The 25893-nt window shown below is 41.1% G+C and overlaps 1 protein-coding gene and 1 long non-coding RNA gene across 2 annotated transcripts in view; one reads left to right on the top strand and one right to left on the bottom strand.

The window, feature by feature from the left end:
- The first annotated feature begins 4346 nt into the window (after nucleotides 1-4346).
- Nucleotides 4347-13288, top strand: LOC122654809. Its single transcript, XR_006331967.1, has 3 exons — nucleotides 4347-4510; nucleotides 10353-10358; nucleotides 13210-13288. It is a non-coding gene; the product is annotated as an uncharacterized LOC122654809 (long non-coding RNA).
- Nucleotides 13289-23099: 9811 nt separating this feature from the next.
- The window catches only part of LOC122654807 (formin-like protein 1), a 50350-nt gene continuing 47556 nt past the window's right edge, over nucleotides 23100-25893 (bottom strand). Inside the window, exon 4 of the mRNA XM_043849066.1 lies at nucleotides 23100-24135. Within this exon, the coding sequence (XP_043705001.1) occupies nucleotides 23314-24135 (822 nt within the window). The 3' untranslated portion in view covers nucleotides 23100-23313. The remainder of the gene's footprint in view (nucleotides 24136-25893) is intronic.

Genomic DNA, 25893 nt, shown 5'->3' with positions numbered 1-25893 from the left:
ACATAGAAATTTAAAAGTGTTAAAAAAAATGTTTAAAAATAAATAGAATGCTGAAAATTTTAGAAAATAATCCCAATATATGGAGGTATACTGTTGCATTTGACTCTAAAATTGGATATGTGGTGAATCAAGACCTTGCATATCTATTACTTCCACGTGGGTGACGTGTGTTATTTAATATAGGGTAATCTTGTCATTTCACATGAACAATGACAACGTTTGAAAATGATAATGATAAATCACTTTCAACTTATTTTGAAAACTTTTTTATACCTTTGATTAAAATAACTTTTATTAATAAGACGAGGCCAAAATGTAAGGTCACAATCTTGTTGTAACCAACCTTAGTTACAACAAGATTTTCCTAGTAAAAAATAACTTGAACAACTAATGTGAAATTAAACATGCTTACCACCCGAACTCTTAATTATGAGGTATTGGTCCTTACCAGCTGAGCTTCCCCCTTAAGGTTCAATGTTCTCATTATGAGGACGTGTTTATAACCTTATATTCATTGAATGACAAATGAAAATAAACTATGGAGATCAACCAAAGAATAAATGAATTGATTCAAGAGAAGTCCCCAAAAAACATAAAAGAAAGAAACGAGCTATGGGGAAATATCAAAAATCCATGCAAAACTAAAAAAAAAAAAATCAAACAAAAGAGAGAGAATATGACTTCTTAAACCATATATGGCTGGTCGAAGTGTTTCCTTAATTACCTGATAAGCAGACGTTGCAGTTCCAAAAAGAAACGCTAGAGGAAACTGGCTGCGATGCAAGAGGCAACTAGTTAAACAGAACAATTGAGTAAAACAAAAGGCTGCAAAGAATAATTTCATCATCTTGCTAATGCTTTTTTTGAAACTGCATAAGCGAAGGTCTTCTGTTCTGTTCTGTCTTGGGCTATCTATTTTTATATAGAAGCAAGCATCCAAGAAGAGTTATGGTTCAAACGACACTTCTTTACCTTACACTTCAAGAGGTTTCATTTGGTGGCATGAAGAAGCATGCAACATTCAAGTACTTCTTTCTTCATACAGGAATGCCTCATGCCTCATGCCACCTTATTATTCTGTGTGACGCATGCAAAAGATGTTTGACTTTTAATTCAAATATTGTTCAAAAGTTATTGATAAATAAGTTGAAAGTGTGGTCAACAAGTCATACCTCAATAAAATATAAAAACCCAAGGCTATTAAAAGGGTTTATAATTAATAGTATGAGTGTTTCTTTTTTTTGGTAATATTAGTAGTATGAGTGTTATTATTCTGTGTGATACATACATGCACGTGTTGAACTATTGATCTTCCTTCCTCTTTTCTTTGTCCTTAATTAAGCCTCTGTATTTTATTTGCATTTAACAAATTCACATGCTATTTTCTACAATTGTATTTAAATTTTTACCTCTCATGCATTTTGGTTGTCTGTTAACACATTCAAAGAAAACTGTTGTCATGCATTATATCTGATGTCATCTTTTTAATTAATTAAAAAAAAGGTCTATATCAATAAAAGCAAAAGATGTTTGACTTTTAATGCAATTGTTCAAAAGTTATTGATAACATAAGCTAAAAGTGTGGTCAACAATTGTGATACCTCAATAAAATATAAAAACGTAAGGCTATTAAAAGGTTTTATAGTTAATAGTATGAGTGTTTTATTGTTTGGTAATAGTTAATAGTATAAGTGTTATTACAAGTGAAAAGAATTTCACATACCGTTACAACTTCGTCATTTACTTATTAAAAAAATATTTTTTTAAATAAAATCAAAGTGCATTAATGTGTTTTAAATTTTAATGTAATAATACTAAAATGTAAGTGTTATTACAAGTGAAAAGAATTTCACATACTGTTACAACTTCGTCATTTACTTATTAAAAAAATATTTTTTTAAATAAAATCAAAGTGCATTAATGTGTTTTAAATTTTAATGTAATAATACTAAAATGTAAAAAGTAAATGGGAAAACTTCACGGACACCCCCCCGTAAGTATACAATATATCACGGACACCCTAAACATTGTCAAAATATCATAGACACCCCTTAATTTATGATTTTATTTCAACTTAGTCCACTCTGTTAGGTCTGTGCAATTAAGTCGTTGTTAATTCTTTTATAATGGAGAAATCACCCTTACCACAAGTTGACCTTCCCATAATACCCTTGAGGGTAAAACCCCAAATACAAACCCCATTCTCTCTTCATCATTTTTGCTAGGTTGAAGGAAGAAGAAGCAATAACATGGAACTTCTCCACCTACAATCAACGCCATTTTTTGACCCATTTCCATGCTCTGAAGGCGAAAGAAGCAAGAATAGGGAACTTCTCCTTCCTATTCTTTTCTTGTTTCCTGCTCCTTGCTCCTTCCTCCTTCCTCTTCCATCTTCTTCTTGTCTTCGTGCTATACTGCTATTGTTTGTCAGTTATGTTCTAGCGGTACTCACAACACAATTAATTTGATCGATCTCTCTCAGCCTTAACCCTTTAAACCCCAAATTTGTTGTGCTAATACCTACCCTAGGTATTAGACACTAGTCTATGGAATCTGGTGCCTAATATTTACATGGGTTGGGGGAAACAAATCGAGTTTTAGATCTGATATCCCTTGTTCCGCCAGGTATAATTTCAGTAGCTTGATATAAAATTCTGGGTTGTTCTTTCGGGTGGTTTGGAACTAGATTCAAACGGGTATTGTGTTAAGATTCATGCCCTGAAATCTCACTTTAATCGGACTTCTTATGGAGAAGTTCTTACATCTGGAGCAATACCAGGTTAGCCTCCCATTTCTGGGTTTGATTCTGCTGCCGATTTGGTGCTACCCATCTCGCGAAACCTTCTTCTAAATGATGGATTGTGGTTTTTTATTGCGGGGTAGTAACGAAAGTTGATATTTTATGTGATTTTCCTTAGGTTGAATTACAATTGTGAGTGTATAAATAGGTGAGAGGAATCCACATGTTGGAAACTCAATCACCTATAATACACATACCATAAAGAGAAGATTACAATAAATCATATCTACTATACATGAGAGATTGAGGGAGATGATATTGAGATCATGGATTGTCAAGGGATTGCATGCTTGATGCTCAAGCAATGGCAAACATAAAAAGAAATCGGATATGGTGTGATATGGTCTGATACACCCCCTCAAGGTGAAGATTGGGGCGGTCGAATCTTCAGCTTGTCCCGAAGAAACAAGAATCTGGCCATACCGAGTCCTTTGGTCATAATGTCTGCAATCTGATCTTTGGTAGAAATAAACCGGACTTGACGATCACGTTTGGCAACTTTATCGCGAACAAAGTGAAAATCGATTTCCACGTGCTTGGTGCGGACGTGAAAAACTAGATTTGCTGAGAGATACGTGGCGCCGATGTTGTCACACCATAACACAGGGGCCAGAGAAGTAGAGAGACCAAGTTCACCAAACAGAGACTGAATCCAGGTGAGCTCAGCATAGGCGTCAACATGAGCCTTGTACTTCGACTCAGTGGAGGACCGGACAACATCGGCGCCACGTATCTCTCGGCAAATCCAGTTTTTCACACCCGCACCAAGCACGTAGAAATCAATATCTACTTTGTTCACCATAAAGTTGCCAAACATGATCTTCAAGTCAGGTTTATTTCTACCAAAGATCAGATTGCAGACATTATGACCAAAGGACTCGGTACGGCCAGATTCTCGTTTCTTCGGGACAAGCTAAAGATTCGATCACTCCAATCTTCACCTTGAGGGGGTGTATCAGACCATATCACACATATCCGATTTCTTTCTATGTTTGCCATTGCTTGAGCATCAAGCATGCAATCCCTTGACAATCCATGATCTCAATATCATCTCCCTCAATCTCTCATATATAGTAGATATGATTTATTGTAATCTTCTCTTTATGGTATGTGTATTATAGGTGATTGAGTTTCCAACATGTGGATTCCTCTCACCTATTTATACACTCACAATTGTAATTCAATCTAAGGAAAATCACATAAAATATCAACTTCCATTAGGGATCATTCGTGTATTTAAGAAAAGAAAGCAAAATCGAACTGGATAGGTAGATTTAGGGTTGCTGGATAGGAAATGGAAAGAAATGATGGAGGCTTGCGATTAGAGTCTGGAAGAGAGGGAAAATGAAGAAAATGGTCCAATTAAATTTGATAATGGTGGTTTTTGTGAAGGGAAACTTCGCAGTCAGTGGTTTAGGAAGCACTCAGCAAGCATATGCATTTGAGGGGTAGAGGGAAGCACTCAGCAAGCATATGCAATCGAACTGTCTTTCTTGTTTCTGCGAAGAATCTACAGAAATTAAGTGATGTATCTCATATAGACTTTGACACCATCGGCCTAGATTTCCTCATTTTACTAATGATTCTCCCATCACTTGACTGGTCAGGATCTTGGGATGATGTCTTCAAGGTTTCAGTTGGCCTCTATCTGGTAGGAACTGTTGTCTGGAACTTCTTCTCTACTGGAGAGAAAATTCTGGATTGACCATTGTTGGGAAATTGGAGCATTTTGGAGTTGTGTTGTCACTGTTGGCAACGTTTCTAGACATTTTGATGATGCGGCAATGGTTTTTGGTGAGTTGGAAGAGTTGAACTGGTCAAACAGGCTTCTACACAGCGTCAAGGGCAATTTGGTCATTTGGTAGGGTTATAGTGACATCCAAGCATGGAGGATGTATATTGACAGTATTTTGGGTCCCTAAAAGTGTTTGGCAAAGGCTCGAAGCAGCAGGTGAAGGTTTTGTACATCAAAAGCTGTGATTTCATAGGATCACGCAGTCAGGTCCACTTTGAAGCTATTTTTGGAAGCATTAATGGCTAAACTGGGCAAAGACGTCTTCATGAGAAATGAATTTCGTCGAGTCATGGTTTCAACGCAACTGGTCTCGCATTATTTCAGCTTGAACGAGAAAGTTACAGTTGTTTCCGTGTTGATGCACAAAAACGGAGCAAATCTGGAATAGGCAAAAAGTTTTATACTTAGCCTAATTTTTTGATCGTTTTTTTTGAAGTGCTATTGGAGATAGAGGTTTCCCATTGTTTTGTTAAAGTTCCAGAATCACTACGAGCGTCGGATCAACATCTAGTGCAAGATTCCTCTTGGACGTCGCGGATTGGTGCAAGGTTCTTTTTAAAAAAAGAAGGAAGAGAGAAAGGAAATAAGAGATTTGGTAGTGGAGTGTGACATCAGCATGACATCACATCATATTTCTAACGAAGATAGCATTGTGAATTTCTCTGACATGTGTCCTCGTTACACATGGTTTTGTCACGAAGAATCTAGTTATTTACGATTCTGCCACTGGTTACCCGTTTTGGAGCATCCAACTTTGGAAAGCCATATCTTGGTCATCCGAAGTCCAAATGGGACGAAATTTTTTTTTAAATTGGGTAATTTTTCGAGAGGAATCCATTGGAAGGAGTTGCAGCATCGTTTGAGCACAGAAAATCAACGATATCACTGGTTTATGCTCGATGACTCCGTATTGAAGATGGTTTGAGAAGTGGAGCATACACAGACTTGATTTCTATGCATCAGAGGCTTCATGATTGTTGGATTGCTCTACAAGAGGTAATCTTTGATTGTAAATCCCCATTGTGAGTTTTTAGGTTGCATGTTTAGTTGAAAAAACCTAGTTTGATTGTAAGCCAATATTGGCCATTGTATTGGGGGATTTAGTTCTGTTATTTGCAATTAATTATTGTAACTCTGTCAAGTGGGGGCCTGCACAGAGATTGGGGTAGTTGCCCTCGTTTGTGTGGTTGCACAAACTGAAGCAGGGATTGGGAGTTCCTGGGTGGTTGTAGCCATCAAAATTTGAGTAGTGTATTGAGGGAATACGAAACCCTATACGGGTATTCCTCCATGGACGTAGGCACTCTGGCCGAACCATGTATATCTAGTGTTCTATCTTGCACTTATTTTTCAACATATATTTGAAGTGTGTGCTGTGCAGAGTGGAGGGACACTGTCAGGTAGACCCAACCACGTTGTGGTGTGTGGTGGACGTGTCTGTGTGTGATTGGTAATTACGGGACTGTCCTGGCCAATCTTGAATTGTGCTTGAGAACACATCACCAGTGTGGTATCTGTTAGAGATTGGAAGAAAGTTTTTGATGACCCTGATTCACCCCCCCTCTCAGTGTCAACCTAAGTTTATCAATTGGCATTAGAGCTTGGTTACCTTAGAGAGGAAGTTTAACAGTTTCGGGTTCGATCTAAGCTTGGTTGACAATGGCATCCAGTGAAGGAAGAAGCATGCATGGAAAAATTCCAATTTTTGATGGGTCAAATTACAATTTTTGGAAGATCAGAATGGAGACTTATCTGAAGTCTTTAGGTTATGGAGTCTGGCTAGCAGTGAAGAACGGTTACACACCCCCTACTACAGACATCATAGAGATAGTAAAGATGAAGAAGTGCGAAGACAATGCTAAGGCAGTAAATGCACTTCTAGGCTCCCTGGTGAACAACGAATTTGCTAGAATGGTCGGTTGTACAACATCAAAGGAGATTTGGGATAAACTTAAAAATATCCATGAGGGAGATGATAAAATTAGAGAGGCAAAGCTACAACACCACAGGAACTTGTTTGAAGGGTTGAAGATGTCTGAGGCAGAGCGGTTGAACAATTCATGAGCAGGGTAAACGTAATCATCAACTCCATTAGAGGGTTAGGTGAAGAATTGAAGGATGTAGTAGTAGCGAAGAAAATATTGAGATCTTTACCTGAATTATATAACCTGAAGGTGTCTGCAATAGAAGAGTCAAAAAATTTGAACACCTTGAGCATGGATGAGTTGCATGGAACTTTAACGGCTTATGAGATGAGAATGGTCAAGTCCAAACCAATAGAGAAGGAAGCCGCATTTAAAGCCATGAAGAAACTAAAAATCAAGGAAGATAGTGAAGATGAGGATTCTAATGATGAGTTAATAGCCTACTTGGCTAGAAAACTCAAGAGAGGTGGAGGCAAATACAAGGGAAAACTCCCCTTGAAATGTTTTGACTGTGGTGGAATTGGGCACTTTGCTTCAAAGTGTCCCAAGAAAGGCAAGGTTATAGATTCTGATGATGAAGATACTCAAGAGTGCAGGTTCAAGAAAGGGAAAAAGAAGTTCATTCCTAGAAAAGGGAATTTCAAGAAGAAAAGTCTCATCTCAAAGAAGTGCAAGTCTTCTTCAGATGAGTCATCAGAAGATGATGATGAGTCATTTGAGACTTTATTTATGACACTTGAAGACAAGGTGCAACACAAGTCTACTTATGAGTCTGAAGAAGAGGAAGAACATGAAGCTAAGTATGACCTGCAAGCAGAGTTGTATTCTGCTGTAACTAATCTCAAGGGTGCCAAAAAGAAGAAAAAAACCTTACAGAGTTAGCTTGTGGAGAAGGAGGAGCAGGTCAGCCAATTAAATATTACTGTTGAAGAGATGACCAAGATCATTGATGAGCTGAGTATCAATCTATCACCCAAAGCAGAGGAGTGCACTGTCCTTGAAGAGAAATTGAAGATATTGAAGATTGAATTGGAAGAGATACCGAAGATGAACTTACAAGAAGAAATTACATCATCTCCTCCAGTTAACATTTTGAAATCCAAAAGCAAGGAAGTTGTGTCTCAACCAACTGGAGTGAAAATGTGTTAGATAAGATCCTTAGCCTTCAGAGACCTTTAAATTTGAAGACTGGCTTAGGATATGTGAAAGAAGGATCTTCTGGAGCAGTGAAGACCAAAGGCACAGGAACTGCAGAAAACCCAGTGAGATTTGTTAAGGAGAAACAGAGAGGCTCACAGGTTAAAAAGCTTGCTAAGAGGACAGTTGACAAAGATGGGTTTACTTCAGTCAGTTATCAGAAGGCAAGAGGTTCTTGGCAGCGATATAGCTTCAGAGGGTACTGCTATGGATGCAATAGTTATGGGCACAGAGTAACAGATTGTAAAAGACAGTCCAAGCTTACAGAGTTCACAAGTAGGAACAGGTTTGCTCCCTTGGCAGAACAGAGGGTGGAGTGTTACAAATGTCACAGGATGGGACACATTGCCAGAAACTGCATGACTATACTTTCATCCCAAAGGCAGCCAAGAAGAATACATAATGATAATCATCCATCGAAGCAAGGTTTGAAACAAAAGGTAAGAGAACCTATTACCATAGCAGACAAGGCAGTATGGGTTGAGAAGAGACAGAAAGGGACTTGTGAATCATTGATTGTTCAGACAGCTTTCAAGGCACATAGCAGACCATCACCGTGGATTCTTGATAGTGGTTGCTCGACTCACATGACAGGTGACAAGGGAATATTTCTAAGTCTTGATTCAGTTGAGGGTGGTTCTGTCAGGTTTGGAAACAATGATGGGGTAAAGATAGAAGGCAGAGGCACAGTGAAGCTGGATACAGGAAATGTCAAGACAAACAATGTCCTATATGTTAGCGGTCTGAAGCACAACCTGCTCAGTGTGAGCCAAATTTGTGATAGTGGAAATCAAGTCTTGTTCACCAAGGAGGGTTGTGTGATCAAGAAGATCAAAAATGGAAAGACTGTGGCATGAGGAACAAGAACTGTAGGCAATCTATATACACTTTCAGAAGCACATGAAGATAGATGTATGTTGGGACATGAAGATGAAAACATGTTATGGCATAGGAGATTGGGACACATCAGCTTCAAGAATTTAGCTAAATTGAGTAAGAAAAAGGTAGTCAGAGATCTACCCAAAATCAAGTCTCCAACAAACCATGTTTGTGCACCATGTCAGAAAGGAAAGCAGACTAAGCCCACATACAAGTCAAAGGAGCATCATACAAGTAAGCCTTTGGACTTGATCCATACGGATCTATGTGGACCCATGAGAACTGAAGCAATTGGAGGTGAAAGGTACTTCATTCTATTCATAGATGAATGTACAAGGATGAGTTGTGTCATGTTTTTGAAGGACAAAACAGAGGCCTTAGAGTGTTTCAAGATTTTCAAGAATAGAGTGGAAAATGAAACAGGAAGGACAATTAAGTGCCTCAAATCTAACCAAGGTAAGGAGTTTACTTGGAATTTATTTTTCAATTTCTATCATGAACATGGGATCAGGATTCAGCATTCTGCAGCTCGTACCCCTCAACAAAATCGGGTAGTGGAAAGGAAGAACAGGATCGTTCAAGAAATGGCAAGGGCAATGTTGACTGAAAACAATGTTGCTAGGAGATTTTGGAAAGAAGCAGTTTTTTTTGCAGTACACATCCAGAATAGGTGCCTGCTTAGACCAAATGAATCCAAGATGCCATACGAGCTATGGTATGGAAGGAGAGCCACAGTGAAATACCTTAAGGTATTTGGGTCTAGATGCTTCATCAAGAGAAAGGAAGATAATCTTGGAAAGTTTGACGATAGAGCGGACGAAGGAATTTTCTTGGGGTATTCTTCAAAAAGCAAGGCCTACAGATGCTTCAATAAAAGATTGGGGAAGGTTGTAGAGAGTTCAGATGTAAGAGTTGACGAACAATTTCCCCACTTTAAACCAGTAGAGTCAGAAGAGCAAGCTTTTGAAGAGTTTGATGATGATACAGTTGTGGATGATGAAGTTGTGGAAGTTCAGAAGAATGATGATGATGCAGATACATATATTCATGATACTGAAATAGTGACAGAGAGAGATGGCAGACCTAAGGACACCCTAATACAGAAGAACCATCCTCCCCAACAAATCATTGGTGACCCAAGTGCTGGAATTCAAACAAGGAAAATAAAGAAGCCCAAACAGAGGTTTTCTTTGTTGTCACAAGTTGAGCCCAAGAAAGTTGATGAGGCAAGTAGAGATGAGAATTGGGTCAAGGCAATGAATGAAGAACTGGACCAAATAGAGAAGAGCAATACATGGGAGCTAGTCCCCAAACCGGCAGATAAAAACATCATCGGTACCAAGTGGGTCTTCAGAAACAAGTTGAATGAAGATGGTCAGGTGGTTAGAAACAAAGCTAGACTTGTGTGCAAGGGTTACGCTCAGGTAGAGGGGATAGACTTCGATGAGACATTTGGACCAGTAGCAAGATTGGAATCCATACGGATGTTCTTGGCGTTCGCAGTGCACAAGGGGTTCAAGGTTTATCAGATGGACATAAAGTCAGCGTTCTTAAATGGCAATCTTGAAGAAGAGGTGTACATCGAGCAACCAGATGGCTTTTAGATTGGTGAGGATCCAAATATGGTTTGTAGATTGAAAAAGGCTCTCTATGACTTGAAACAAGCTCCAAGAGCCTGGTACTCCAGACTTGACACCTACTTACATCAGTTGGGACTGCGGAGGCATGGTTGATAGCAACCTATATGTTATGACAGAGCATAGTCGTCAACTGGTGGTTGTGGTTTATGTCGATGACATAATTTTTGGTGGACATAGTGATGAGGTGTGTAAGCAATTTGCAGAGAAGATGAAGACCGAATTTGAGATGTCCATGTTAGGAGAGCTATCCTACTTTTTGGGTTTGCAGGTGAACCAGAAGAAAAATGGCATCTTCATTTCACAGGTGAAATATGTAAAGGAGATGTTGAAAAAATTCAACATGGAGGACAATAAACCAGTGGGTACCCCAATGGTTGTAGGATGCAAGCTGAGTTTGACAGATGAATCACCTCTGGTGGATCAGACTTTATACAGGTCAATGATAGGCAGTCTACTGTATTTGACGGCATTGAGACCAGATATCTTGCAATCAGTTTGTTTAGTGGCCAGGTTTCAGGCAAATCCTAAGGAGACACACTTATTGGCACTGAAACGGATTTTTAGGTACTTGAAAGGTACAATGGATTATGGGTTATGGTACCCAAGGATAGACCACTTCACACTTATTGCGTTTTCAGATGCAGATTGGGCCGGCATTATTGATGACAGAAAAATCACTAGTGGTGGTGCTTTCTATTTGGGGAAAAGCTTGATGGCATGGTATAGTAAGAAACAAGAGTCTGTTTCATTATCGACAGCAGAGGCCGAATATATAGCAGCAGCAGCCAGTTGCACTCAGGTCATATGGATGAAGAGGCATATAGCTGATTTTGGCATTGAAAGTGATGAGCCAGTTGCTATTATGTGCGACAACATGAGCGCCATCAACATTTCAAAGAACCCTGTGCAGCATTCCAGGACCAAACACATTGACATTAGGTATCATTTTTTGAAGGAGAAGGTCGGCACTAATGAGTTGAGACTTGAGTTTGTTCCTACTAAGGATCAGGTAGCCGACATATTCACCAAACTGCTCCCTAAGGAGACATTTGACAGGTTGCGAGAAAAACTTGGAATTTGCAATCCACAAGCACAGTAAGTGGTATAGGTGCAGGAGGAGTGTATGTACGGGCATAGGGGGAGATGCCATGCAGGAGGAGTCACCCTTTGTATTTGTTTTCAAAGGGGGAGAAGAATAAGAATCCATGTGTACAACTCTACAACTCAGGGTATGACAGTGCCTCGCTATTTGGTGTTATATGGATGTGGGTTGCCAACAATTCCAAAGGGGGAGATTGTTGGGAAATTGGAGCATTTTGGAGTTGTATTGTCATTGTTGGCAATGTTTCTAGACATTTTGATGATGCGGCAATGGTTTTTGGTGAGTTGGAAGAGTTGAACTGGTCAAACAAGCTTCTACACAGCGTCAAGGGCAATTTGGTCATTTGATAGGGTTATAGTGACATCCAAGCATGGAGGATGTATATTGACAGTATTTTGGGTCCCTAAAAGTGTTTGGCAAAGGCTTGAAGCAGCAAGTGAAGGTTTTGTACATCAAAAGCTGCGATTTCATCGGATCGCACAGTGGGGTCCACTTTGAAGCATTTTGGAAGCCTTAATGGCTGAACTGGGCGAAGAAGTCTTCAAGAGAAATGAATTTTGTCGAGTTATGGTTCCAACGCAACTAGTCGCGCATCATTTCAGTGTCGGACGAGAAAGTTACAGTTGTTTCCGTGTTGATGCGCAAAAAAGGAGCAAATCTGGAATAGGCAAAAAGTTTTATACTTAGCCAAATTTTTTGGTCGTTTTTTTTAAGTGCTACTGGAGACAGAGGTTTCCCATTGTTTTGTTAAAGTTCCAGAATCACCACGAGCGTCGGATCAACATCTAGTGCAAGATCCCTCTTGGACGTCGCGGATTGGTGCAAGATTCTTTTTAAAAAAAGAAGGGAGAGAAAGGAAATAAGAGATTTGGTAGTCGAGTGTGACATCAGCATGACATCACATCATATTTCTAACGAAGATAGCATTGTGAATTTCTCTGACATGTGTCCTCGTTACACATGGTTTTGTCACAAAAAATCTAGTTATTTACGATTCTGCCACTGGTTACCCGTTTTGGAGCATCCAACTTTGGAAAGCCATATCTTGGTCATCCGAAGTCCAAATGGGACGAAATGTTTTTTGAAATTGGGTAATTTTTTGAGAGGAATCCATTGGAAGGAGTTGCAGCATTGTTTGAGCACAGAAAATTGACGATATCACTGATTTATGCTCGATGACTCCGTATTGAAGATGGTTTGAGAAGTGGAGCATACACAGACTTGATTTCTATGCATCAGAGGCTTCATGATTGTTGGATTACTCTACAAGAGGTAATCTTCAATTGTAAATCCCCATTGTGAGTTTCTAGGTTGCATGTTTAGTTGAAAAAACCTAGTTTGATTGTAAGCCAATATTGGCCATTGTATTGGGGGATTTAGTTCTGTTACTTGCAATTAATTATTGTAACTCTGTCAAGTGGGGGCTTGCACAGAGATTGGGGTAGTTGCCCTCGTTTGTGTGGTTACACAAACTGAAGCAGGGATTGGGAGTTCCTGGGTGGTTGTAGCCATCAAAATTTGAGTAGTGTATTGAGGGAATACGAAACCCTATATGGGTATTCCTCCGTGGATGTAGGCACTCTGGCCGAACCAAGTATATCTGGTGTTCTGTCTTGCACTTATTTTTCAACATATATTTGAAGTGTGTGTTATGCAGAGTGGAGGGACACTGTCTGGTAGACCCAACCATGTTGTGGTGTGTGGTGGACGTGTCTGTGTGTGATTGGTAATTATGGGACTGCCCCGGCCAATCTTGAATTGTACTTGAGAACACATCACCAGTGTGGTATCTGTTAGAGATTGGAAGAAAGTTTTTGGTGACCCTGATTCACCCCCCCTCTCAGTGTCAACCTGAGTTTATCAACCATTAGAATAACTGATTATATCTGTGGGCTAGCTTTTGCCGACATACATGACATGGAAAGAGATCTGGGAGATAAAATTAAGAGAAATCAAGGTGGGACAAAAATGGGGAAAGGAATTCCTTGGGTATTTGGTTACACAACTTATGGAGTGCCAGAAAAACCACAATGAAGAATCACATAACCCACATAACTCAGATCAAAAAGGTTTTATTCTCAAAATTACCACTTTCTCAACAGAATCAAACACATCTGCCTCCAGCTTTGCCAGGCTGATTGAACAATGGGAAATTCCAAATCATCTTAATATGATGCCTAACCTGACATCATTGCTTGCATATATGTAATGGAGGAAAGATTTTTGGTGTAATTGCCTTCAGCCATAGGCTTGTATATTTGTAACAGGTTAAACCTTGTCAATTTTGTGATGGATATTGGGGTTGGATTCGAAAATTACAGAGGAGCACAGGGAGGGGGAGCTGGAGCCAGAGAAGTCGGGGAAGGCCAGAAGGGAGAGGAAGAGTCTGAGTAGAGGAGGGGAAGGGGTGTCGGAGACGGAGAAGGAGAGGGATAGGGAGAGAGAGTGAAATTACAAGAAGAAGAAAAAAAAGTCTAAAGTATAATGAAAAGTATATGGAGGGCAAAAGTGGAAAAAGAAATTTGGTTACAATAGTGTTGTAACCACCTCAGTTACAATCAGATTAACCCTTTAAATATCTAATGGGGTTAAAATGGACATTTCAACTTTGGGTGCTAACTGTACTTAACGTCAGGGGGAAAGTTAATATTTTGACAATGTCTGGGGTATCCGTGATATATTATATACTTAAAGGGGGTGTCCGTGAAATTTTCCCAAAGTAAAATGGTTTTACTTTTGAACTGATTTGATTATGTCCAAATCGAAAACGACTCCAATTGAATTGAATCGAATCAGATTCTAGGCTGAACCAAGTATTACAAAAGAACCATTTTGTTCTTACCGAACCAAATCTGTTACATATGTTAGAATTTAAATTGCTATTTCTTTATAGAGAGTTAGAGTCGGCCCTCTTGGGGATAAGGGTTTTGGGCCCTTCCGGGATCGCTGGCAATAGAATATTATACAGAATATATAAAGAGATTTAGAATCCTGGTTGAAATGGAAATCTGTATGGTATGTGAATATTTGGTGAATCCATATCAGTTGTGTTGCCTACTATGAGGAGATACCGATCTTGAGTGTCCATAGCGAGCTGGACTCTCAAGATCCGATATGTTAAGTTATGAAAAATATATTCATTGATCTTAATATATTGTATCTCCATTGTAAAGTTATATAAGAGTACAAGAGATGCCGTTATACAAGAGTACAAGAGATGCCCTAGTCATTGACTAAAATATTACACAGAATATTATAAAGAGATTTAAAATTCTTGTTGAAATGGAAACCTATATCCTAGTTAAAATACAACTTACACACCTTACCCCACGACACTATACTTGGGACCCACTCAACATAGAAACTCTCTCATAGTAAAACTTTTACAAATCCCCACAGAAGACATATGGAGAGATAATGTACCCAACAAATTCCTACAAGTGACCCGAATTCCAAACACGAGAACGCCACTCGAATACTCCGTTTTCTATTGCTCTCCAGTAACTCAAACACCTCTCCCTTCCCCCTATTATTTATAGATGATTGGAGGGGAGTCGGCGCGGTAGGTGTTGAACAAGATGTGAATGGAGGTGTCGATCCTCACATCTGCCTGCTTTGCCAATTCACCAAAAAAATCTTCAAATTGGATTGGCCCATATATATCTCATGTGCAGTCCATCATAGAAATGTTTCCATGTTATCTTTCTTTCTTGTCAAAATATGACAAATAATTGATACCAGATGTTAGTTCACATAAACCAAGATCCAAATAAACTAGGGTTTGGATCATACCTGAATATGTACAGAAAGGCAGCGGAAGAGGATCTCATACGGGTTTGGTTACTAGCTTCACAAACTCGAACAATCTCTCTCACGATCTTCGAATATCTTGATACAAAACACTAGAGAAAGGGAGAATTTGGTTTCTCAGATGATGTGGTCTTAGGGTTACAGACTTTCTATTTAAAGCCAAAACCCTAAGACCCCTGCCCCTATTTAGATTCCCACTGGGAATCGACCAAAGAAGCGGGAAGAGACCCATCCACTTAAGTGGCTGGTTCTCTCCACGCACAGCTGGTCGGGTCAGGTCTGGCCTGCCCCTTGTGGGCGGCTTGGACCGGGCTTGGCCCGTGTTCGATTTACATCAGAGATGGGCATCTCCTTCGAAATGGAAGGAAGTGAGTGTCACCCTTTCTTCCTCGAGCGCTTGATGGAACTGGAAGAATTGCTCCAAACGACGGGTCCAACTTCTTGCGTCCTCTTCCTCGTTGAAGCATGGGAAATCTATCTTAACAAGTTTTGGAGTAGAAGTATTGGATGACCCAGTCGGCCTACTACCCGTGGTGCTACCCGGTCAATCGCCATGGTTCGGAGGTGGAGCCATGGAGGTCTATCCTTCATGTTCCGACTCAGCTGTTCGAGATCCTAGCCTCTTAAGCACCTCATTAAGCTTGCTCATGATTATTCGTTGACCTTCAATGAGAGATTCCACCTCATTTCTATCTTCTCCACCCTCTGATTCATGCTTCGACTCTGTTACCAGGCTGGTACATGCTCACCTCCTCGTCTACCTTCTTGAAAGAAGATCAAGAGACAACAAGGAAGGAATTCTCGATGCAATCTGGTGTGATTTGGAGGTCGCTTAACTCTTTCTCAAAGAGAAAATTAAGGGAGTTCAAACTTTATCCTCTTTCATTTCTGTTACTCATAAAAAGTCATTCTACTGGAGTACAACTACTCATTCCCATGTCTAGTATAACCAATCCACCTACACTACTTAATTATAACCACAAAATAAAAAAGAAACAATGCTATCAGAGATTTTTTTTATTTTAATTTTTAATAAGACTTCAATATAGTATGCTAAAGAAACAAAATTACAATGCCGAATTCTCCTTCAGGCTATCAGATAGCCAAATTGGGATACAGTAGTCCATATTTGGAGCTCACTAAGTCCTAGTGCCTGAGTTGAGTTCATGAGCCAGCCCTTTTTTTGCTAAAGGTCGGCAAAGTATGTATTGAGAATAAAATATTGGTTTTACATAATTGAAGACTAGAAAGCTACCAAAAATCCCTTACCGAGAACCGGCCAATCACCTTCGACAATGCCATCAGCAAAAGGCCTGGACCCGGGAAAAAAAAGGAGAAAACAAAAACACGTACATGGAATAAATCCCAAAGCCTCGAAATAGCGAATTAAGTAAATCTGTAGTGAGGGCGACCAAGGGCATCCCACAAAACAGCTTGAGAAGTGAAAGAAGTAGAGTCTTGCCAAGCATTTGAAATTTTCCCTTTGGCGGCATGATTTGCCAAAGCATCTGCTACCACGTTATCTTCCCTGTAACAATGGGTTATTCTCCAAGTAATAGAATCAAGATAGGGTGAGATGGACCACCAACTTTGTATTAAACTCCAAGGAAACTTGCGAGATAGAATAGCAGTAACCGCAACCGCAGAGTCGCTTTCAATCCAAAGCTTTGAAGTGCGCATCTTCCTAGCTTCTTTAATACCTTCCAAGAAAGCCGCCATCTCTACCATGAAATTAGTTCCAGTCCCTTGGAAGAAAGCGAAACATCTAATAGGAGAGCCAAAGTGATTCCGAAAAATCCTCCCTGCTCCTGCTGACTCTGGATTTCCCAACGAGGAACCATCAATGTTTAATTTCAACCACCCTGGAGGAGGTTGAATCCACTTCACTTCTTTTATATTATTTTCTGGCGATTTGGTGATAGCAACACGAAACTTATTAGCATGGATCAGGTCCTGGACTGAAGTAACCTTCACCCCTACGATACTGGCACAATCTGAAACCTCTCTGAAGCACAGGTTTATCACTTGAGAGTGGAGTCTTATCAAGTTTCCATACCTCCACCTGTTTCGCTCCAACCATAACTAGTGACATGATAAGAAGAGACTCCCACGATTTTTTATTTTCTTCATCACCAAGAAAATAAAAGCTCAATGGAAGGAAAGTCACACCAGCTCTCATTGAAGAAATAAAGGATTTCCCTCCAAATGCTGCTTAAGAAAGCACAGTCCATAAAAATATGGTTTCCTGATTCACAATCGTTACCACAAAGCTCAAACCTGGATACCAGAGCTACAGCTCTGCAATGGACTTTATCATCGATTGGAAGAGCTCCATGAACCAAGCGCCACCCAAAAACAGATGCCCGGGGTTGTAAACATTTTTGCCAAACCGCCCAACCCCACTCAAAGGGAGTAGCCTTGACTCTCAAAGTCGGCCAGGCCAATGCCACCAAAAAAATTCCAGATTTTGTGTGAGCCCAGACACGACAGTCACTCCTACTAGAAACCAAGATATCCCTACCACAAATAGTAGAATAAATATTTGGAAGAACAGGAATCGACGTCTCTGGAAAAAGCCAATTTCCCTCCTCCACAAAATTCGAGACCAACACAGAGAGGGAATGGGGAATCTGGGAGGGCTGTAGTAAGTCCTAAACGTTGTGATCTCCTAACCATTTATCATACCAGAATTTGATGGAGTTTCCATTGCCAACCACCCATCGATCTGCCGAGCAAACAAAATCCCAAACCTTGCGAAGACCTGGAAGAATCGTTGATGACTCTAAAGATTTTTTTCAGAGAACCATTGGCTTTAATAAATCTTCCGCACATGAAAGCTGCAAAAACCATATTATCTGTCCTGATTAACCAGGCCAATGTAGAAAGCAACACCAAATTTAAATCTCTTAGACGAAGGATCCTGAGACCACCTTCGTTTTGGGCTTGCAAAGGCTGTCCCATCTAACAATGATGGACTTAGCACTATCAGCCTCCTCGGACCAGATGAAGTTATGCATCCATCGCTCCATTTCGATTATAGTAGCCGGCCAAAGATAGACTGAGAAATTATGAATGGGAATACTTCCTAGAACAGATCGGACTAGCTCAACTCGCCCTACCATAGAAAGAACCCGACCCTTCCAAGTAGCTAGTTTGTTCTTGAATTGATCAACAAGGAGCAAAATCATGTCTCGGTTCACCCTTCCTTTCATTAGCTGAACCCCCAAATATCTCGTTGGGAATGCACAGACTGGAATTTGCAGCTCCAAAGCCAAGCGTTGTCGCCGGATCGTAGAGATTCGCCCCATGAAGACCTTGCTCTTAGCAAGGTTGATGACTTGGCCCGAGAACGATCCATAGTCGTCTAGGAAACGCTTTACCTGCTTTACCCCCTTTAAATCAGCCTTCATAAAAATAAATAAGTCATCAGCATAAAGAAGATGGGAGGGGGTAGTCATCTGTCGTGGGCCTAGTAAAGCGTTGATCCAACCCTTCTCTCGTAACTCTCTAAGACCTCTACATAGGACCTCCTCAGATAACATAAAAAGAAGAGGGGACAACGGATCTCCTTGTCGCAGACCTCTTTCCACCCCAAGAAAACCAACCGGTCCTCCATTCACCAACATTGAGAGCCTTGTAGATAGAAGGATCTGATGCACCCAAGAAATCCATAACTGAGAGAAGCCGAAAGCACTGAGAACATCAAACAGATAATTCCATTCAAGAGTGTCAAATGCTTTGAATATCTAGCTTCATCCCTAAACCACCTCCCCTGCATTCACAAACATTAAGTTGGTTAACTCTAAAGTGACCCCAATGTTTTCAAAAATTACTTTTCCTTTTTGGAAGGCGCCTTGCTCTGCCGAAATCAATTTGTGTAAGATAGTTGACAGTCGATTAACCATAATTTTGGGGATTAGCTTGGAAAAAAAATTCCCCAAGCAAATTGGGCGAAACTGCCCCACCTTATTAGCATTGTCCACCTTAGGAACCAGGCTAAGGAAATTGTTGTTAATCCCCTTATTAACCACACCTTCCCTGAAAAAATTCTGAATACCCCGACAGACATCACTTCCTACAATATCCCAACAAACTCTGAAAAAAGTACCTGGGAAACCGTCAGAACCAGGAGCACTAGTATGGTCTAAGTTAAACATAGCCGCCTTTATCTCCCTCCTCATGCGAGGGGATCTTAACAAGCATCTCATTGTCAGAATCCAAAACTAGGGGGGATCACTAAGAGTAAATCCGCCATTTGAATAGACTCACCTTGCTTAAAAAAAATTTCAAAATGAGTGGCCAAACAATTACCAATTTCTCTGGAATCAATCAACACCGAGTCATCATCAATTCTGATCTCCCGAATGGAGTTGCAAGCTTGCCGAATTTTTGCAATCAAGTGGAAGAATTTGATACATCTGTCTCCACACTTGGCCCTTTTCTCTCTAGCCTTTTCACTCCACAGCTTCTCTTGATGCAAAACTGCCTTGTCATATTCCTTTCTAGCCTTTAATTCACTATCAAATAGATCTTCAGAAGCTCCTTCCGAATCCATTGCATTTTGAATGGACTCAAGTAAAGCCCTGGTGCGAGAAACTTCATGATCAATATGGGGAAAGACCTCTCTCACCCAGTTTATGAGAGGACCCTTTAAACGCTTCAATTTTCTGTCCACCACGAAAAGAGGGGTGCCTTGCACAGAATCTGCCCAAGAATTTTGCACTAAATTCCTAAAATCTCCATGCTCCGCCCAAAATCGCTGCATGCGGAAAGACACATTAGAAGGGCGGCTAACAACCTCACAAGAAACGAGAAGAGGGGAGTGATCTGAAGATCCCCTGACCAGAACTCGCTGCAAACAACCTGCATATTGCTGCCACCAATAATCATTACAAAAACTACTATCCAAAGTCGCATGAACGTTTCCAACTCTTCTATTGTTAGACCAGGTGAGCTTGGTACCAGAGGAGGGAATCGGCGAAAGAGAAGCAAACTCCACCATAGCAGTAAATTCTTCGGCGGATCCCAAATTGAAACGTCCAGGAACCCTTTTTTCATAAGAAAATAAGCACGCATTAAAATCACCTACAACTAGCCATGGGCGGGCAACCCCTGCTAGCGACACCAGATCACACCAGAGCTGACGACGACCTGCTCACAAGCAACTTGTGTGGATCACAAAGACAAAGCTCTTAACACCATTCACCTCCACCTGAAGAGTAATGTGCTGGTCCGATTCAAGAATAACAACTGGGCGCACCAACCCCTCCTTCCAAAGGAACCAGATATTTGAGGGACCCTCTACCCTGAGATTGGAAATAAGATCCGCCCTCAAACCCAGCCGAGAAAAAAATCTCAAAGGACACTTATCAACACCAATTTTTGGTTTTACCAAACACAGAAAAAAAGGTTATTTTCCTTGACAATCAAACGTAAATGAGCATGAGCCCTGTCGTTTCCAATCCCTCTAACATTCCAAAAAATGCACTTCATGGGAATTGAGAGGAGGAGACGACATTGTGCCTGTCCACTACACCCTCTTGATGAGAATTCTGAATGGCTTTCGTAACCATTCCAACCTCTGTCTCTCACTACCGACGGTGCGACCCTGGAATAATGTTTGCCTACTCCATATTCTTGTCTCTAATCTGCCGGCATCGCTGCACTTTGGTGTATAGAGCTGCATCCCTAACTACATCCCCTTGATCATTCATGGCATGGACTACCACTGCAGTACGACCATTGTTCTGGCTAGTGACAGAGATTGGAGAGAGCACGACTTCCAAACGCCCTTCCTCTTGAGCAATTAAACTCGCCGAGCCAACCGGGCCAGGCACACTTGGTTGAGCCACGGCTTCAGACCGGGTTGGTGACCCAGTGTTCAAAAGGTTTAGCCCCATCTCCAAGTCCTCACGTGCCACAACCCCCCCGCACAAAGAATCCCCAGAGTTAACAGCCGAGATTTGTGGGGAGAGAGAGTTAAGTACTCTAGAGATTGCGTTGCCAAAAGTCTCTAGATTATCCTCTCCACAATTCTCCTGAATATCCTCCCTCAAATTAGGAGTTGCCAAAAAATTAGCAACACCCTCCTGGATATGCGACTCCCTTTCCTTATCCAACCCACCTTCTTCTCACCCTCTTGCACCGTCGACCTCCCTGCCGAAATTTCTTTTGGCCACCACTCCCGCCACCGCCTTCTTCTTTGAGGCAGAATGTCCACATAAGAGGCCCCTGGAATAGCCCCTTCCTCAAGATTTTCCTTATCACGATAAGTGCAAGCGTCCACCTTATGGCCGTAGCAATGACAACCAGAACAGCAAGAAGGAGGCTCTTCAAAGATAACGGACTGCTTGAAAACATACAGCTCAGAGGACCCTTCCTGCTCCCTTTGAACATAGAATTCTTTCACTTGTGGAATAGAGTCGTCAATGTCCACAAACCCTTGCAAAATGGCCGTAGAAAGAGTTTGTGGTTCTTCTATCAATAGCAATAGGCCTCCCCACTGCCTTTGCAATTGAGAACAAAATGTCCTCATGCCAATATTCTTGCGGCAACTCTGGGAAACAAATCCAAGTAAGTCAATGAGTGATAGACTGATCTTCAACCTGGAAATCCTTACGCCATTGCTGAAACCGCAGGATCTGACCATCAACATGTAAAGGACTTCTCCTCCAGACACTAGTCATATCGTCAGCATTATTAAATCTGAAAATCACAAAACCTTTGCCGAGAGATTTCGTAGTCACATCATCTTTTAGGGCCCATTTATTGGCTGCTTCGCATACCTTAGCCATTGAAGTGAATCTGAAATTCACTCTACCCAGCAACGAGAATTGATGGTTTTCAAATTGGGAAACATACGCTGCCTGGGGGATTTTAATTCTCGTTAGTGTGCCATCTCTTACCGTTGTTGGCAAACTTGCTAACTCAAGCAGCCTAGGCTTAGTCACTGCAGCATAAAAACGTTGAGGGATCACAGATGCCTTAGAAAGCTGTTGTAGCGCCGGAAAGCCTAGGAAGCCACCCAGATCCACCACACTCCTATCTCCTTTTGGCGGCCGATCACCCTCCCCAACAGAACTTGGCCTGCATGCAGAGATTCCCTCTGGTTGCTCTCCAAAAAAAACGCACCTCCAATCTCCATTCCACTGCCTACTCCCGGGTTTCCCTTCCAGAAAGCTTTTCTTCCCGGCCAGTGCCTTAAGATACATTGATGGGATACACTCTACCTTTTCACCTAAAACACCTACTGTTGCGATCAAGGATTTTACAGCTTGGAACCAGGTTTCAAATTCATTCATGCCCATTCTGATCCGGGCAGAGGACTGGAATCCGTTCATGAGCCAGCCCTATTGGTTGATTTGGACCTTTAAACCTAATCCTTATATTCTGTCACAATCTGCATCAATGAATGTAGTTCCAATTCGTCTATTTTCCTTTTAAATTCCTCACTGGATCTATTGGACTTTTATCATTCCCTAATTCAGATTGTCATTAATCCTGTCTTGCCGAACCTACCTATGTGTAACAACACATGCCAAGAAGTGGTCATGACTGGACTTGTTTGCAGTCAAGTTTGGACCAACAGGATTTTGAATCGTTATCCTCTCCTGTTACAGCACGGTGCTGTACTGCATTGTGCGACGACTGCAGAGGCCATATGCATCATGTGGGGCCCGTTGTGCCACATGACCTTTACAGCATCACACGATGCAGTACAGCACCGTGCTGTAACAAGAGAGGATAAAAATTCCACGATTTTAGGTCTAGGGTAGTGCTCCTCACCTTCGATGGAAGATCTTACTTACAGGGTCGAGGATCAACAAGATTAGACATCCTGAAGCATCAAGAGTTTGGCAGACAGAGAGCATCAACTGGCCATTCACACATTTAAATTAGAGTATGATGGCAGAATATTTCCGTCGATTTTAATTAATTTACAAATATCAAATCAATTGATACCACCTTATTCTTCCCTGAGATAGTCTCTTCTGTATATTACATATAGGGAGAAACAATTCCAAAATCTTTTACATTGGGCTCATACAAGTACAAAAAAAAAAGTGATCTTAATTTAAACATCCAGCAGTAGCCAGCAACTCAAGCTCCTCCATGTCCACCAGTGATTTCAATAGAGGGAACGAAAGATGTACGGTATAATACTCTCATGACGATGAACTCTCATCATCAGAGGAACTGGACTGTTGGCAAGCATTAAATCTAGGAAAAACTTTCTGCATCATTGGATTTACTGGTACTGGAAATTGTCGGGCTGAACTCACTATTGTTCGGTCATTGATCTTCCTGACTTCCTTGCAAACCTGATCAAGAATGGACAGGAAATCCCTCACTACCATGAATATCCTGAAAGGGTGGGCTTCTTCCATTGCTGAATTCCCATGGAAATACTCAGTTATCTCTTTTACCAAAGAGAGAGCAACACTCTCTTGGGCTTGAACCTGTATGATATCCTCCTCAGCCCTTTTCAAGAATGAGTTCATTGATTCCGAGAATCTGCAATTGGTATCCTTCAATCCTATGGCTTCATTCAATCTGAAAACTTCACTAATATTCCCAATCCCCCTAGCAAGCTTTGAGACATCACTGCTAAGCACCTCAAAATCCATTGCAGCAGCTTTCTTCACATTGGTTAATTCCCCACTGAGGCCGGCAACAACATGCAGGCCAAGCTTCCTTAATTCAACATCCTCCTGGAGAGTGGGCTGCTGAGGGTTTGCAGTGGTCTGACTTTGATTTGCAGCAGAAAGACGAGAGCCTTCAGCTCTTATGATTTCCTGTACAACAAAATGCAATAGTGTAGTCTTCCCATCAGTACCCTTTACATCAACAAGCTTAAGGAGGGTGTCAAGTTTGAAGGCATGGGCATCGCCACGGTTGGTCCCAACATTCATGCGGTTTCCTGTCTTAAGAACAGCTTCTAGAAGCTTTAAAAACATCCTGCTGTTCCTCAGTTCTTCACATGCTGCCTGCCAAATGTCACTCATGAGTGTAGAACTATAAAAACGACTCTTGCTTACAGCAACAATGAAATATTGCTCAGGACCCAAAAAACAAAGGAATAACCAAGTACATTAACCATGTTGGAGAACAGTAATAAGAAGCCCAAGTATTTGCAAATGGCAGGGGAGGAACCATTTTATGGCGTTCACAAATTATCCAACTCAAAAATTGACAGGTAGAGATAATAGCAGAGCTTTCCCTCCACCCACCCACCCCCCAACCAACAAAAGAAAAAAAAGAACAAAGAAAATCCAACCCCCATACAGAATATCCAAAGAGAAAGTGTGCTTAATTAATACAAGATGAGAGAATCAATGGTCCAGATAGCCTGAATTAACTTCTATGTTCCAAGCAAAACCTCACCACATCTGTTCTCTACGAGCACAGATGCAGAGAGTTCTTGTACTCTGGTCCTGGGAATCCTGATAAGCCCTCCCACTCATTTGGTTGGTGACATTTGTTTTTTGTAACCATGTATCTTGTCTATGGAAATAACCTCTCCCCGAAGCGGGGAAAAGGCTGTGTACATTTGCCCCTCCCAGACCCCGCAGCACTGGGACCCTCGTGCCCTGGGATGCTCTTTTAACCACGTATCTTGTCTGCCATGTAGTAACTTGGTATTTAATTCAAAGGACCACCAAAAGGGGAGCTGAATCAGTGGCAGACAAAATTCTTTCCTTGGATGGGAATTAGTCAAACACTCACGAGTTGGCAAACCAATAATCACACAAACATATGCACACAAGGTATATATGGTTCGCCAATGTGGCTACACCCACGGCGCACATGGCTTCACCCAATAGAAACGAAGGCTTGAGCACTTCTTAGAAGCTTCTCACAAAACCTTTGACTTGCTCTCAAGCTCTTCTCTTCTTCACTTCTCAACCCTTGATTACACAATAAAGATTGAAGAATCCATCTCAAAAATGATTGATGGCTTCAAGGTTCTCTTCTTAGAGACTCTCTTGCTCTCTCTTCTCTTGTGTAGGGTCGTCTGACAATAGTTTTGTACTCACAGCACCTCCTTATGTGGCACATGACCTTTTCAGAAGAGAAAAAGTCATCGAGCCCACCCAATGCATCCATCACTGTTCTGTCTCTGAATAATACCTAGTATATCGACCATAACTTGTTCTCCCAAACTCAGATATACTTGATTCTTGAGACAAAAGAAAGCTTACTTAAAGGGCTTCAAACTTCATGTTTTCGGTTTCAACTCAGAATGAGTGCACAAGGTCCAAAACTAGGCTTGAAACTGCTGGATGTGCAAGAGCAGACCATGAACCTCCTTGGCCTCGTATATATGACCTTGTAGTAACCATCATGGTTCACCTTTCTTCCATGCCACACACTGTTCTTCTTTGCTTGGTTTGCCTGAGGTCTCTTTTCTTCTTTCCTCTGTGGGTTTTCAGCTTTGCCCTTGATATGGGGTGCTCTTTGGTAGCTCAGAAACTTATCTAATATGCTATTTCCTTTTTCAACTTCATGGTGGGTGCTTGACCTCTTCAGTTCTACCAACTACGCTCTCAAGGTGGTTATCTGTTCTTCAAGCGTGCAACAGTTCTCAACTTTCAAGGAAACTTGAGCTTTAAGATCATCAATGATCTTGGATTCCTCTACTTAACACTTTCAACTCTAGGATAGTCTCATTTGCTTCCTTGAGACTTTTTGTGGCCTTCTTGTGCTTCTTCCTTTCAGAACTTAGTTCATCTAGAGTTGCAACA

The sequence above is a fragment of the Telopea speciosissima genome, chromosome 3 (assembly GCF_018873765.1).
Source record: "Telopea speciosissima isolate NSW1024214 ecotype Mountain lineage chromosome 3, Tspe_v1, whole genome shotgun sequence".
NCBI classification, from domain to species: domain Eukaryota; kingdom Viridiplantae; phylum Streptophyta; class Magnoliopsida; order Proteales; family Proteaceae; genus Telopea; species Telopea speciosissima.
The sequence above is the reverse complement of the archived record's forward strand: the minus strand, read 5'-3'. Positions and strand labels throughout refer to the sequence as shown.